The 17,148-nt window shown below is 45.0% G+C and overlaps 1 protein-coding gene across 2 annotated transcripts in view; it reads right to left on the bottom strand.

Annotated features, from left to right (window-relative positions):
• The window catches only part of NUP54 (nucleoporin 54), a 381,989-nt gene that overhangs the window by 46,690 nt on the left and 318,151 nt on the right, over positions 1–17,148 (bottom strand). For both annotated transcript variants that reach the window (XM_085640977.1, XM_085640976.1), the window contains exon 8: positions 6,913–6,967. In XM_085640977.1, the coding sequence (XP_085497103.1) occupies positions 6,913–6,967 (55 nt within the window). The remainder of the gene's footprint in view (positions 1–6,912; positions 6,968–17,148) is intronic.

The raw sequence follows: 17,148 nt of genomic DNA, 5'->3' as shown, positions 1-17,148 counted from the left end.
TATGCAGCTCTGGGCAACAAGCCTGCTTAATCTCCACAACGGCCCCCCGCGGCGGGATGCCTGGCTTTCACCTTGGGGATACCCAGTACGGGTTATCTTACAGGGAAAAACCAGGACGGGTTCCCAATGCAAGCGCCAAGATGCCCGTAGGGTGATAGTTGCGCTCTATAAGTACCCCAATCAATCAATCATATGGCCACTGTTGTGGAAATTGCTCTGCCCAGTGAGTCTGTCGTGCCAAGCAACATCTGATGGCAAACTTTGCTGCTTCTCTCCCATCTGAAATCGCTTGGGAGAGTAGAGCTCGCTCCTCCTCATTGACTCTGAGCAGCACCTGCACAACCGTATCCCATATCGAATGGGAATAACAGCCCAAAAGGCATGTGGTGTTCACCGACCGCAATGCTAGACTGGCGAAAAAAAAAAAAAGATTTCCAAAACTCTCCAGTCTCTTGAATTCCCTGTCCGAGGGTGCCGGAGGGAACACTTCACGGGCAGTGGAAGCTTGGACCACCAAGCTTTGTGGAGTGGGCGCTTAGGAAATCTGGGTCACCCAGTGCAGGGCAATGGCAGTGGGCAATCGTCCTATTCACAGAAGCCCCTGTACTGGGTTTGGACCACCTGCCCCGAAGGAAGGCCTCATTAAAAGGCAGTAAGGGTTTCAAGCTGGAAACCCTAGGCTGCAGGACCTCTGTCAAGACGTCAGTCTTGACGGCCACTGTAGGAAGCTGCAGGTCCAGGACCTCCGCAGCCCTGCACACCACCATGGCAAATGATTCCCCACTCCTCCGTAGCCTGGTTAGGTGGATTTAGCATGCCAGAGTCTGGAGAGGTGTCCAACCCACTGGCATCACCCAGTTCCTTGTCCCAGGCCAAGTCTTGTGGGTGCCATACGGCTCAGTCGGCACCAATCTCGGCATCGGAGGACGCTAGACCGGCTCAGTGTTGTTGGGAATGAGGATCAGGGAGGCGTTGTCAGTCGGCACCGGCGATGCTGAGGACCTCGGCGCTGGACGCAGTGCAGGGTAAGATCGCGGCTGAGGTATAACCGGCACCAGGCCGGGACCGAGACCAATGAGGCGACCTCCACAGTGCCGGATGCCGGGCCGAGAACAACTTTAGGGACCGCTCACTCCATGCCTTCAGCGCTATGGGCCGGCAGTCGGAGCACAACTTCGAGATGTGGTCACGCTCAAGGCACCAAAGACACACCAAAAGAGCAACCCATAACTTTAGAAAGGAGAATATCAAGTTCCCATGAAGAGATCAGCAATAATCTAGGACGGATTACCCTTTTAAAAGCCCTTACATCGAGCTGCATAGCATGCTCACAGATAAGGTTTCTGACCTTTTGAAGCATGCATTCGTAAGGAAGGTGTAATTATCTGAACTCTGACACATCAGATACCAGACTGCAAGATTCCGCAGCCTGAAGCTGGGATATACTAACCGTTCCTTTTGTTGCATGAGCAGATATGGGCACATTTTCTATTGAGGGTGGATGGACCACAAGATAGGCAGAGAGACACCCGATTGACTAGCCCAGATTGGGGCGAGGAGGATCAACCTCAGTGATGCCTGCCACATTTTGCTGATAACGTAAGGTAGCATGGGAAACCCCTATGCAAATATCCCTGATTAGCACTAGCAGATTTAGGGAGCACTGCCCATGGACTGTGGGTGATCAGAATGAGTGGTTTCTGCATTTTTGCTTTTCCGTTTGTGGCAAAGAGGTTGATCTCGGACATTCCCCGATGAGGGAAGTAATGACTAAGCAGCAGGGGGTTGATCTCTGAATAGGAGTTTGTTGGTAAAAAAATGGTTACTTACCAGTAGTAGTAGTTTTGCAGTTTGAAGAATTTTCTGGATTCACATGCTGTGCATCATTCCGCCATCTAGTGGTTGGGTTTGGAATTGTGTTTTGTTCCTCATTTTGGTCGCCGTTGACCACCATTTGGTGCCAGGTACGTCCCGGACCTGTGTGACATCAGACGGTATCCTGGAGGTCGATGTGCGTGGAAGCCATCTTCGGATTCTTTTTTCTGTTTTTCTTATGTTTTGTAATCCTTGAGATGGTTTTGAAAATACTGATGTAGTCCTTCGCGTACCCACCCATTTGTTTTCCTTATAGGGGAGGCTGGGTGGGTTGCATGTGAATCCAGAAATGTCTTCAAGCTGCAAAACTACTCCTACTGTTAAGTAACCATTTCATTTTGCAGCGTGAATCCTTTTCTGGATTTACATGCTGTGCATCAGATTATGTAGCGGTTTCTCCCGTGTCTGGGAGGCTGTGGTGAAAGAAAGACCTTGCAAACAGGTGTTGAAGCACCCTCTGTCCAATTTGAGCTTCCTTATTCATTTGTATGTCCACACACTAATGCTTCGTAAAGGTGTGTAGTGATGCCCATGTAGCTGCTGCGCAAATGGAATCAATGGGTACATTGGCCACAAATGCCAGTGTTGCTCCTTTTTTTTCTAGTGGAGTGAGCAGTTGGTTGCATTGTTGGTTCCGTATTGGCATAACATAATTGGATAGCTTGTACTATCCATCTTGCAATAGTTGCTTTTGTGACAGCTGATCCTGTGTTGGTATGTGCGTATGCAACAAACAACTGCATTGTTGTCCTGATTTGTTCAGTTTTCTGCAAATAATACAGTAAAGCTCTCCTTACATCCAGGGTATGGAGGCTTCTCTCTTCTTTAGTTTTTGGGTTCTGGAAGAAAATTGGCAGGAGAATGTTTTCATTTAAGTGATACTTGAATACCACTTTTGGCAAAAACTGTGGGTTAGTCTTTAAGATGACTTTATCCTTGTGGGTTTGTAAGTAGGGTTTTTGTATTGTTAATGCTTGCAGTTCACTTACTCTTTGTAGTGATGTTATAGCAGTGAGAAAGGCTGTCTTTAGAGTAATATGTTTGAGGTCCGCTGTATGCATGGGCTCAAAGGGTTTTGTCATCAGTTGAGAAAGTACTGTATTTAAGCTCCATGTTGGTACAGGAGCAGCTCTTGGTGGAGCTATTCTTTTTGCCCCTTCTAAGAACCTTTTGATGACTGGTCTTGTAAAAAAGCTTTTGCATGATTTTCCACTTGTGTATGCCACTATGGCAGCAAGGTGCACTTTAAGGCTGGAAAGGTTGATGATGTTGTCCAAGAGCTAAGTAAGATATGTAATAACTGCTTCTTGTGCATTGATTGAACTAGTGTTGTTGTTAGCGGTGCACCATGTGGTATATCGCTTCCATTTTGCTGTATAGCATTTTCTTGTTGACTGTTTTCTTGCTTCTTTTAGAATTTCCATGGTTCTCAGCGGTAGATTGAGATGCCCAAATTCTATGTATTCAGGCGCCAGGCTGCTAGTTGTAGCGTTGCTGGTTCCGGGTGAAAAATTTGGCCCTGTTGCATTGTAAGCAGGTCTTTTGCTGCTGTGATCCTGACCATTTCTCCTTTGGATAGTTCTAGGAGAGTTGAGTACCATGTTTGCCTTGGCCAATGAGGAGCAATGAGAATCATATTTGTTCCTGGTCCTTTCGCTTTTTGTAGCACACTTTGCATCAGGGGTATTGGTGGAAAAGCGTAAACAAACGTCTGTGACCAATTGAGTGAAAGCGCATTTCCCTTTGACAGGTGGTGTGGAAACCTCGAGGCAAAGTATTGGCATTTCTTGTTCTGCATTGTTGCAGACAGGTCCAACACTGGTGTTCCCCAGATGTTGAATAGATACCGTACTGTTGTCTGTTTCAACTTCCATTCGTGGGAGCAGTTGTTTCGTCTGCTCAGTTGGTCTGCTGTGATGTTGTTTACCTCTGGTAGATCTACTGTGTGTAGATTGATTTTTTTGGGGTATCGCCCAATGCCAGATTTCCTGTGCAAGTTTGCTCAAGGGAAAGGACCTTGTTCCACCCTGTTTGTTCAGGTAGAACATTGTAGTTGTATTGTCCGTTTGTATTAAGATGGTTTTCCCCTGAATATGTTTCTGGAATGCCTTGAGTGCCAGAAAAACAGTTTATCTCCAAAAAATTGATGTGCTTCGTGGAGTACTGTTCGCTCCACGGACCATGAACTTTCAGCTGGTTGAGATGTGCCCCCCCTACTGTTGAGGGATGCATCCGTGGGGACTGTCACAAATGGAGTTCGGTCCCTGAAAGGTCTCCCCTGTGCTATGTTGTTGGATGCCCACCATTGTATCTCTGCTTGCACCCTTTGTGTAACAACCACTATATCCTCCCAACTACCTGTGGCTTGTGACCAGCTGTTGGTGAGCCATTCTTGAAATGGGCACACGTGTAGGTGAGCATGAGGGATAAGTGGGATACATGATGCCATCATGCCCATTAGGTTCATTACTTTCCTCACTGTCAGAGACTGTCCCCTCTGGTAGAGGACTGTTTTGTGATGGATAGCTTGTATCCGGGCTTGTGGGGGATAAGCCTTGGCGTTTGCTGTGTTCAGTCTTGCTCCCAGGAAGGTTTTTTCTCTTTCTGGTGTTGTAGAAGATTTCTTGTGGTTTATTGAAAAACATAATTGTTTTTTTTAACAGGATTGTGACAAGTTTGTATCATGCGTCTCCTTATTAGCCAGTTGTTTAAGTAGGGGTAGACGTGGATTTTCTCTCTTCTCAGGAGTGCCGCCACTCGTGGAGCAGATTTTATTCTGAACAGGAGTACCTTGAATTGGTAGTGTGTTCCATTGTGCAGGAATCTTAGGTACTTTCTGTGTCTTTTGTTCATAGGGATATGTAAGTAGGCTTCATTGAGGTCTATTGTTGCCAAATAATTCCCCTTTTGAATCTGTGGGATTATTTCTTTAAGGGTACACATCTTGAAATAGTGTTAGTATAAACTAGTTTATGAATCTTAAGTCCATGATTGGCCCTAGAGTCTGGTCCTGTTTGGGTACAAGGAAGCATGGAGAGTAGTTTCCTTTGTACTATTCTTGTGTTGGTACCTTTTCTATTGCCTGTTTTAGGTATAGTTCTTTGATTTCTGCGTTTAGCAGTGTTTGTTCTGATCTAGTTAATTTTCTTGTTTTGGGTGGGTTTGAAGGTGGTGTCTTTGCGAGCTCTATGCAATATCCGTATTGTACCAAATTTAATATCCAATTCTCTGCTGTGATCCTTTTCCATAGTCTGTGGGAATAGGCTATTCTTCCCCCCACTGGTGTCTTGTGTGGGTCATTTTCCGTCCTTAAGTCAGTTAGAGCCATTTCCTCTTCTTCTAGAGGATTGGCGTCTTCCCCTGCCATTCCCTCTCTCTCGAAAGGGCTTCTTCTGCTGTTGTTGCCAACCTTGGTAGCTAAACTGTTGACCCATCTGCTGGTTTGGGTTCTGTCCCTGAGATTGCTGTGGCATCATCTGTCCTTGACCAAAGCTGCCTCTACCTGTGGTTTTTCTGTTAGAGAAGCCTCCTCTTTTAAAAGAACCTCTTTGCTGTAGTGCCCCCATTGCCCCTGCTGTTTCATTGTCCTTTTAATTTGCTGAAGGGATTCATCCACTTCCTTGCCAAACACAGCTTCTCCGTTAAATGGTCTGTTGATGATTGATGTCTGAACTTCTTGTTTAAAGCCAGAAATTCTGAGCCAGGCATGCCTTCTGAGGAGGGTTCCTGTGCACATGTGCCTGCTTGCAGTATCTGCTGCATCTAGGGCTGACTTTAGGCAGGTGTTAGCCACATTGTTCCCTTCCTGGACAATAGATCTTGCCCTCTTCTTGTCCTACTCGGGGAGTTTGTTCAGTAACTCTTCTATTTAATCCCACTGTTGGTGGCCATATCTGTTTAACTGGGCATTTGAGTTGGCAATGTGCCACTGTGATGCAGCTTCTTTTTCCATCTTTCTCCCCACCATATCCATCCTCTTATTTTCATCCTCTGGTGGAGGCCAGGTGTTGGAGACTGCATTTGCTCTCCTCTTGGCTGTGGTAACAATGATGGAGTCTGGTGTAGTACTTCCCTGTATGTATTGTGGGTCCTTTGAAGAGGGCTTATATTTTTTCTTCACTCTGGGAGCTATCCCTTTGTTTGAAGCGGGTTCTTTAAAGGCTTCTTTGCTTTGATCCAGGATACTAGGCAAAATAGGTATATGTTGTGTCCCCTTTAATGCAGTTGCCAGGGTTTCCAGTATGAAACATGTGTCCTCCTTTTCTTCCTCTAAGGGAACACCAAATTGAGATATATCTAGTACAACAAAAATGTTCTTTTTAAAGTGTGCCACTCACTGTTCCTTGGGCGGCACAAAACAAATGCCTAAAATTAAAATGGAAGAGCTGTATTTCGTTGAGTACATGTTCTGTAAATCTAATTAGGTGGCACATCCAGGTTGCCTCACACAGGAAAGGGAGTAGGCAGTGGCTTGACAGGTCTTCTAAGAGAGGAAAACACAAGCAGGATTGCCAGCTGAATAGACAAAGGACTCGGTCACATGCATTTTTAGGGGGAAAAAGCGGAATATTGCTCAGCCTTCAGAAGCCAGCACTAGTAACCACTAGCTAGCCCACCTGTGAGAAGATGGAAGAAGGATGGCAAAATCATCCGGTGGTTATCGAGGAGCAGAATCAAATCCTCTAGTTGCTGTAGGGCAGTGCCCCTCAGCTAAAGTATGATGTAGAGGACACAGAGGAACATCACATAGCTAACAAACAGCAAATACTGCTCACACTGAAAATCAAATGCAGGGAATAACTGGTAAACTTCCAAGCACCAGAAGAGTCATTAAATCCCTATTGCTGAAACAATTTTCTCTTAAGTTAGTGAGGGACTTATTCTAGGTGTGAAGACCCAAAATATACGCAACTAAGGGAAATTTGAATTCTCTGGTATTTCATAAATGGTAAAGCAAAACAAGCACAGAACCTAAAATGAAACATTACATTTCCAACAGTAGACCATGCAGCAGCAAATTAAGGGACACAGTCTTACTTCTCTGCATCAGGATTGTCCACTTTAGCCTGCTCCCAAATAATTGGATCAACTCCTGCAGATAAAAATAAATTTAAAAGGAAAAAGTATTAGAGCAGGATTGTTAGAAAGTCCCTGGCGAAAAATAGACAGCCTAATTAAGCATCACTTTTTTTTTTTTAGCTTATTACATTTTTTTTAAAACACAAAATAACAGTACCCATACAGGTTATGTATTTGCATATGATAAGTAAGTAACAAGAAATACAAAAAGATACATCATGAAAATATGACCAAATTAAAAGTTTCAACTTGTTTACCTGACAAACTACCAATTTTCATCCATTCAAGTTTGGCTCGGATGGACAAGTCGTCAGTTTGTTTGCTTATGTGTGGCAGTGAGGTTATCTTACGAAAGTTCCAGGCCAAATCTGTCACTTATTCACACAACTTGATAAAATTCTAGCTTTTTAAAATTTTAATTTAAACAATCGAACTCTTTAAATCTAAATCTTCAAGCCTCTGAAAGTATTAATTGTAAAAGCTTGGAGTCTATCCTCAAATTGTTAATTTCTCAGAGAGGTATTTAGAGTCTTCAGATAACAGAAATGCCACTACAAGTTGCTCTTCTTCCGTAAGACAACCACCTAAATAACATTTGCACCAGAGCAATCATACGGTGTGGATTCTGAAATCAGTCTGGCTAAGTCCTTGCTAGGTAGGCCTCCGACGTCTCAGCTTCTCAGTACCATCCATGATCAAGATGCCCAATCAATTTAAAATATTAAAGGAAACTATTCTGAAGAGAGAAAGATTTAGGGCCCGATTTAGATCTTGGCAGACAGGTTACTCAGTCACAATGGTGACGGATATCCAGTACGCCGAAATACAAGTTCCATTATATCCTTTAGGATTTATATTTTGGCAGACAGCATTTCCGTCACCTTTGTCACAGAGAAACCAGTCAGGCCCTAACTCTTTTTCTCCATCATGAGATTCTTTCTGATTTGCATAAATGTTACTCTCTCTGCCAGCATGGGGGATTATGGAACATTATATTTCTAATATGTGTTTTTAAATTGAAAATGGAGGATTACATGAACACATGCCAACAGGAGGACCATGTTCAGTCAGACCTTTGTAAAGTACTGACGCCAGTTAGCCAAATCGGTCCAAATAAAATGCATTAGCTGAAAACACAATGTTAGCAATGTGTTTTAAACATCTAAACATCCGAAATGGAACTCTTGTATGTAGACTGAACACATTTCAAAAACTATCTCTGCCATTTCAGTAAAAGCTGTCCTATTCCATCATGTGGAGTCGGGAGTCTGCCATGAAATTAGTTATTTCCGTTCACTTAGTAAATATAAAAACACTTAAGCCTTTGATCTTTTTTCAACTTAAAGGGCTTCCTTCCTTTTGAGACTATTTCTCATGGGGAATAACATACATTTCTAAATTGCTGGATAACCCGATAGATGAGAGCGAGAAGGATGTTCCAGGAAAATACCCCATTTTCTTTACATGGATCATCCACATTTTTCGCCTGGTATCTGATGCAACTTTGACTGAAGTGCGCTGGGTTCCTGCCAACACGTCTCCAGTGCCAGTGTTCTTTCCCAAAAACTTGATAATGGCTTTAATATCTCTGTAAGTCCCTAGTAAATGGTAGCCCTTGTGCCCAGGGCTTTAAGTGGGCCGGTGCTGAACACCAGCAGTTTCTTTAAAGGGGGTCTCAAAACGGGTCTCTATAGGGCTCCGTTTTGTGCCCTGGCACAGTCGGGTCAGTTTTTTTCCCGGACTGCAGTGACAGCAGGCACATCGATGTGCACTTGTTCACACTGCTCACTTCTCACTTGTGGAGCCTTTACGACATGACGTCATGCCAGGTGAGCGTTGTAGGTGGAAGGGAAATCCTTTAAATAGAGTCATTTTCTCTCTGGATTTCCCTTCTCATCTTGAAACTCAGGAGCGGCAACATGGTCCTCATGTCACCAGGGCATTAAGTGGAAGCTTTTTCAATATTCTTTACAACAAGCCACAGTTGCTGCTTATTTATCATACACAACTAGAAACCAGTGTCCTGACTTGTTGTAGGTATGATATTACTTGTTTGCAATGACAAACAGCAAAATACGAGGGCGGCACACTATGCTAAGCACAGATTTTTAGCTTCCGTGTTTTTAAGCCACGCCCTTAATGACACTGGCCACGCCCCTTTGAGACCCCCTCTCCCCAGTTTTTTCAGCCACCTTAAAGCCCTGCTTGTACCCAAGGCTTGGGTACTGATGATGGCCCCTTAGAGCTGCAACATGAATTGTGCCACTCTAAGGGACCCAGCACCAGACTCATACAGACTGCTATTGCAGTATGCATGAAACGGTGGACTAAAAAATGAACATACTCTGTGTGCCACGGTCACTAAACATGGCAAGTAATAACTAAGTCACCCCTACAGCAGCCCTTACAGTCCTAAGGCAGGGTGCGTTATATTACATGAGAAGACATATCAGCTTGAGCAGATATGCCCTGGAGCGGTCTAGTTCAATTACTGGACAGTACTAGTGAACAGGGAAGACATTTTAGAGGACACTAGTCATTAAGAATTACCCAGCACATGATGGCTTCACAGAAACCCATGATGTTTGGTATCAAACACCTCATCTTAGTAAACCCGTACTGATCCCAGTATTGGATTTACTATGACCTGCAGTCAGAGGGCACCTTAGAGGCGCCCTCTGATAACCTACCAATATCCAGTGTACTGGCTGGCTGGTGTTTGCCAGCCTGCCACCACAGACAAGTTTCTGCACCCATGGATGTGAAAACCCGCGCTCTCTGAGGGCAGAAACCATACCTGCTCTGGTCGGAGGGAATTGTCACCTCCTCAAAGCAAGATGACTAGTAATCAGTTTATCAAGGCAGGAGGCTTCAGAGGCCTCCACCGCTTTAGATATGAGACCCCTTCTTCCCCCAACAGGGGAAATGACACTCCCTGCCCTGCGCCCATTTGGCACCAGGGCAGGTGGGAAAATTAGCTAGTCAGGAGGCATGTTCACCATCAGGCTAGTACCAACCCTAAGGTGGGCTACCTGATGTGAACATGAAAAGGAGTATTACATCATCTTGATTTTTAGTGGAATTAGGTTCACTGTGTCAGGGTTATGCCCACTTCCCACAGAAAGTGGTCATATAGAGGGTGTAGACACCCTCAAGGTAAGTAGCCCATTAGCTACTACCGGTCACTCCCCTTAACACCCCTAAATTGAGTATTTAGGTGGCACCCCGAATGCCAGGAACTCAGATTCTAAGGACACAGAAGAAGAGGACAAAGAAGAGCCACTGACACGAGAACTCAAGACATGCTGTGGACTTTTGGTGCCAAACCCTGCCTACCGGCACCAGTCTTGACAATCATGGAGAAACAGACTTGCCCTGCCACTGTGAAGTCATCAAGAACCACGGCAGACTGCCAGTAATTTGCAAATCGCCCAAGAACGCCCTTGAAGTAGAGGAGCTACTCCCCTGCAGGCATCAAACCGCAAAGTCCAGTTCACCGGTATGCCGTTTCCTGGTCACAGCAGCAGCCGCCAACCAGGAAGAAGTCATCATGCTCCAGGTGAGATCTGTCTCCCCACCAAGTGAGAAGACTCTAGGACCAACCGGGTCCGCACATCACCAATACTCTGAGTACTGTGACCCCTTGTAGCAACCAAAGCATGTTTGAGTCCAAATTGAACTCCAACGACTAAAAGTCTGAGCAGCCGTCAAGGGACGTCGGCACCACATAGATCCACTTCTAGAGTGGTCCAGCTGTCTTAATTTTTTCACCCTCAACCGGCCAGATCGACAACCATGAGTGCCTGTGACACACAAGCCCAGCAGATCTAACCACTCTTCACCCGAGCGTCCCAGCCCAGGTTCCCAAGAACAGACTGTGCTTCCTTGCTCCTAGGGCCCTCACGAACTGAGCGCCCCCCCCACCCATAGGGACCTCCCGAACTTGTCCCCAAGTCCCCCTGTGCGGCCTCTTTCTAGGTGGCCCGCATCCTCTCCTTTGGTGTAGCAAGCAAAGCTACCATCCTGATCAGCACCTCTGCACCCGGACGCTTCAGGACAGTTAACGACTAACTGCTGGTGGTTTTTTCGAACCATGCCCCCTACTACTTTAAGTCCTGAAAGCGACCCCCGGAAACCGAACGCAAATACCTGTATGCTATATATGCCTTTTCTCCCGTAGGAAAGCATTGACACGTAAAGATGCATTCAAGAGATTATTTTACTAGCCTATGAGAATGGATATTTTAAAAAGTACTTACCTACTTACAAAGCTCTTGTATAATAAAATAGATTCAATTTTTTTTAATTGGTCTGAGATGTATTATTTGAGTGTGTCATTTATTGCCTCTGTGATACAACAAATGCTTACCAATACCCTCTGATAAGCCTAAACTCCTCACCCACACGACTACAAAAGAGAATTTAGGATTGTTATTTGTGCCTCTGTAACCCGTTAAGGGTCGCCTGAACTCTCTGCACAGTGTACCTCGTTTTGGTACACTATATTGAGAGCCAGCTTCCTACAGAGGTCACTTCTCAACATTTGACATCTCTAGGGAGAAATACTGAGGTGGCTTAATTTCAATCTTCAAGAAAACTAGGCTTAAAGACAGAACTCTATGATGTGACGAGACAGTCAATTGGAAACAGTCCAGTTTATATAGAGTTGAGACTCCTAACTTCCCCTCTTTCAAAGACCTGCGTGTATCATGGCTGATCATATGCCAAGTGTCCGATTCACAAACCTGCCCATCTTAGACTTATATTTATGATTTGTAAAGATTTTCAGGAATTTACTGAATTTTAATGAGTATGACATAAAAAACTACATAAACCATAGATTTCCAGTCATACTAACTAATGCTGCCCTATGAGTAGCCAGCAGACAATGCGCTGATTAATGCACTGCAGACATGTGCAAACAAAACTATTCGTCCAATGACTTTGGAGAAGTGGAAAAATTAATTTGCTCAAAAATACAATAGAAAATCAAACGTCTTCTACCCAATGTTCAGAGAGAATGAATCTGGAGACATGGGTTAAGCTAATCTAGATAAAGGATCAGAAAAACAAATTCTCTTTTTCATAGACTTCAGTGAAGAGGGGATCTGGGGATTACTCGACCATCAACCATAATAACAAGCATCTGCAATGCAATAGGTCTTGAATTTACGAGAGTTTGAGCTATTTGCATTGTAAATGACACTGCCTTTTATTTATGTTTTGGTTTTTAAAACATAAATAAAAGGCATTGTCATTTACAATGCCAATAGCTTAAACTCTCGCAAATGCGAGACCTATTGCATTCCAAATGCTTGTTTAAAAGTGTGTATGGGGTGGGGTGGGGGGGTGTTGCAGACAGAAGGTAGCAGAGGGAACACAGACTGGGAGGGTTTCAGGAAGCAAAAATAATGGTGCAGTGGGGGAAAGGGCACAGAGGGCATAGGGAAACAAAAGAAAGAGCAATGTGGCGGGCAGGGGGAGAAAAGGTAATGAGCAAGAGCAACGTTAATCTGGGAGTGAAAGCACACCCTTTACAGATAATCTGAGCTGAGGAGCAAAGTGCAGCGAGCTGCCACTTTGGAACTGGAGAACCGCTCATTAAAGCGTTCCAATACCTTCCGATCTCGTTCGCACTTGCGGGAGAGTATGTCCAAAGAGACATTTGCAGCCAAAGAGTTTGTTTCTTTTTTGGATCCATTTGACAAAGGAACAAATTAAGAAAAGAGGGTAAGAGCCCTTTGTTGAAGCCATGGTTCTTAGCGAGTGAGCGGAGGAGCAAACCTAAAGCATATTCATGTTTAACATAGATGTTAGTTCAGAAAATAAACATGCCAGATCTACTGGAATTTACATCACGCACATTTGACCTCCCTAAAGGCATCGCTGAGTTGCCCCCTTCTGTCTCCCATGGCCCCTGAAGAGCTCCCCGTTTGCTACAAGTTAAACAAGCCAGTGGTCACAACTGTGCATGAGAGACCCTCCTGCAGTAAGAGAAACTCATTAAAGAAAATAGTGCTGACAGACTTTAGAAGACTACCATGTAACAACCGAAGTAAAAGGGCCAGTCCTCCGGGGAGGTTACAAATGAAGAAAAGGCGGTACTAAGGGGGGGACCAACAAGCCTAATACCGAATCAGAAACCAGCATTTATGAAGGACAATGACGCAAGGCAATGACAAATATGGGCGTAAAGTGGGTGGGCCATCAAGTACATACTCCAATACGACATGGCTCGCAGAGCAGCACATGCGCTGCAAAGGCTCGACCTAAAAAGGGATGACAAAGGACACTCTTTACTAAATCTACAGGGACTCAAAATAGCATATGGGCCAGCAATATATATACCCCCAAGGTACAAGTCATATCACGTTATATCTATAATACATTTTTGTGCTTTTAATTGGAAAATATCACATATGTTCTAACAATGGTGGTGGTGACAACGTCTAGATACAGAACAAGTATTATGATTGTTAGCTAAATATTTTGGAAATGTGTTGCGAGGCATAATAACAAAACGCACTACAATATGCTGGCCAGTGCATCTTATGATACATAAGGGAACGCCCTTTACTTTTTTCTTTTAAAAATAAGAAATTAAACCTGGTCAAAATCATGGACCAGGCAACAATGAGTGCATCGTAACCGGTAAGATAAATCAATGGTTTAATAAACCCACGGCAAAATCAGTGTGCAACTTATAGGTCAAAGTTACAGATTCTGGTGAGTGACAACTCGGGCTTCCATTATTTCCAAGTGCTAGGAATGTTTGAGCTTAGCAATGGGAGCAACTGTCCTTACAGCAGTTGGTCACCCAGTGTGATTTAAAAAGCGATACAAGAAACAAATAGAATTATTAATTCAAGCTATAGCAGCCCCTCTAATATGCCTGTCCATCTTATACATGAAAACCTGTTGCCCTCGACCAACCTGTCCGTTTTATACATGAAAACTTGTGATTTTCTCCCCAAAGGAATGGTACTATAGTTGATAGCAGGCAAGCCTATCATTCTCTGGATTCTGATTTTGGCAATAAGAAGCAGCAATATGGATGGCAATGATGACGACCTGAATGTAAGAGAGCAGTATGGTCCCACTTCAATGAAAAACCGCTGCAAAACAATGCTGGGGCTTGTTCCTAACATTTATAGTGCAGGCCAGAAAATAAACTACTGTCCTAAAAATAAAACACTAAAAAACACACAGAACCATGCTACTGTATCAGTAAACCAAATCTTGGAACAAGCATGCAACCTACTCTCATCCCCCCTCACCCCCAAATAACTAAGTCTCAATAGCCCTACTCCCAACAAACCCTAAAAAACATGAACTACAGTGCTAAATTTAAGTCAGTGGTTGCAACTGAGGGCCCACCAGCACTTATTTTTGCAGACTAACACCTCTTTTTCAGCATCAGACTTTGAACTAAAGCAAGAGAGAGAAAACACAAAGGGGAAAAAGAACAAGGAAGAACAGGGAAGAGAAAAAGGGAAAAAAGTGTCAAAGAGAAAAAAGGCAAGACTAAAAAGAACCTTAAAGAGTGAGATAAAGTGCCAGGGAGTTGTCTGGTACCAGATGAAAGAGGCATGAGGAACAATCCAGACTGCATGGCCTTGGTTAAGGAAAATTCCACTTTTGACATGGTCACACCCACTTTTTGACTGGTTTTTGGTGCAATTTTGATTTTAGTGCACTGGCTTCCTCCTAACCAGGCACCCAGTGCCTTCCCTAAAACAAGGTAACTGTTCAATTGTTCCCCAATTGGCAAGACATTCAGCACATCTGTAAGTCCTTAGTAAATGGTAACCCGGTACTTAATCCATAGGTACTAAAGACGGTCCCTCAGGGCTGCTGCATGTATTGTGCCACCCTAAGGGCCCAACCACAAAAATCACATAGACCGCCATTGTAGACTGCGTGACATGGTGCGGACAAATGTGAAAACATGGCATTTCACACACCCTGTGAGCCATGCTTCACACACTGCATTCAATATATGCAGGTCACCCCTACAGCAGGCCTTATAGTCCTATGGCATGGTGCATTATATTACAAACCTTACAGACCCTTAATTTGATGGCTGACTGGTATCATCCAGCTTGCCACCATAGACATGTTTCTGACCCCCTGCATGTGAGAGCTCGAGCTCTGAGGCCAGTAACAGTGTCAGCTCTGGAGGAATGTGTTCACAACTTCTCCAGCAGGATGGCTAGTCAATCTACACACCAAGACCAGGGACTTCAAACCCCTCATACCTTCGATATGTGACCCTGGCTTCCCCCATGCCTGGGAGATACCACCACCTGCCCTGAGGCCTTTTTGCACCAGGGCAGGCAGGACATTAGCTATGCTAGGAAGCATAGTGCACTACCTGGCCAGTCACATCCCTAAGGTGACTTGCCTGATATGCCCCCCAAAAGAAGGATTCCACCATCTTGATTTTGGTTGAATTTAATAGGAAACCTGGGACAGGATAGGGGGCGTAGTGACCCCAAGAGTAAGTAGCCCATTGGTTACTACCCTTCACTCCCCTTAATGTCCATAAATTCAGTATTTAGGTGGCCCCCTAACACCAGGAACTCAGATTCATCTGCCTGAAAAAATAAGAGAACAAAGAGCAGAAGAAGGGAACTGCGGACTGCTGGTGAACTTTGGTGCCAAACTATCCCTTCCGACCTGCTCCTGTCTCGACAATCGCAACAACCCAACTCGTCCTGTAGCTGTGCATCCTTCGAAAGCCACGGAGGGCCTCCAACACTTCGCCAAGCCGTCAATCTCTCACTTGAACTGGAGGAGCCACTTTCCTGCAGCAACCAACCTCAACGTCTGGTTCGCCGTTCTGCTATTCACCGGGACCACGAAGCAGCAGTTGCCCAGGAGGAGGTCACTGTGCTCCAGGAGGTCAGATCCCTCTCCCTGCCAAGTGTAAAGAGGCCAGGACCAAACAGAGCCCCCCACCCCCACACAAATTCCTGGGATCCCAGAACCCTTGCAGCAACCAAATCTTGCTTGAAGTCCCATCTGGACTCCAATGCAGAAACAACAGACCAGCAGAAGAGGGAAGTCAGCATCGCAGAGGCCAGCGCCGAGTGCGCCCCCCAGCTATACTGTTATACCCCTCTCTGCAGGTCTACCCGAGAACGAATAGTTTCTTACCTGTCGGTGTAGTTTTGCAGCTTGAAGATCTTTCTGGATTCACTATGCTGTGCATTATTCCGCGATCTTGTGGTTGGGTCCGGATTCGTAGTCTTTTCTTTGTTTTTTTTTTTTTTTGTAGCCCAGGTGGGCGTCGACGTACACCATTTGGTGCACCTCCCGTGACGTCGTCGTGCTTCCTGCGGAAGTCCCACCTTTGGGGCGCCATCTTCGGGTTCTTTTTTCCTTTCCTCTTTTTTTTTTTTTTTAACCCTAGGCGATTGATTAATCCTTCTTGTCCCTTTATCTGTATGTTTGTATTTCTTTGATCTTTTCCATTTTACCCCCTCTTCCTCCAGCCTCATCTTCCTGGCGGAGGTGGGTGGGTTCGCTAGTGAATCCAGAAAGATCTTCAAGCTGCAAAACGACACCGACAGGTAAGAAACTATTCGTTTTGCAGCGTGAATCTTTCTGGATTCACTATGCTGTGCATCGATTTTGTAGCGGTTTTCCTAGTTCTGTGGCGGCTGGGTGGTAGATGAGCGTTGGTCGTTGAAAATGTGCTGAAGCACCTTCTGTCCAACCTGTGCTTCCTTGTTCATCTGAATGTCCACGCAGTAGTGTTTCGTGAACGTGTGCACCGATGCCCAAGTTGCCGCGAGGCATATGTCCTGGATGGGCGTGTTCGCCAGGAAGGCCACGGTGGCCCCTTTCTTCCTTGTGGAGTGAGCCTGCGGCCCCTCCGCTAGCTCCTGTCCAGCCTGTTTGTGGCAGAATTGAATAGTGAGGGCAATCCACCTTGCGATGGTGCCCTTAGTCACTGGTCTACCCATGAAGCTAGTAGCAAAGGACACAAACAGCTGTTTCGACTTCCTGAGTTCTTTGGTTCTCTCAATGTAGTGCATCACCGCTCTTCTGGCATCGAGGGTGTGCAGTGCCTTTTCTGCGTTTGTAGTCGGGTTTTGGAAGAAACTTGGTATCTGGATAGTCTGATTTATGTGGAACCCCGACACTACCTTGGGCATGAAGTGTGGGTCCGTTCTCAGGACTATTCTA

This window comes from Triturus cristatus, chromosome 2_2 (assembly GCF_964204655.1).
Source record: "Triturus cristatus chromosome 2_2, aTriCri1.1, whole genome shotgun sequence".
NCBI lineage: Eukaryota > Metazoa > Chordata > Amphibia > Caudata > Salamandridae > Triturus > Triturus cristatus.
The sequence above is the reverse complement of the archived record's forward strand: the minus strand, read 5'-3'. Positions and strand labels throughout refer to the sequence as shown.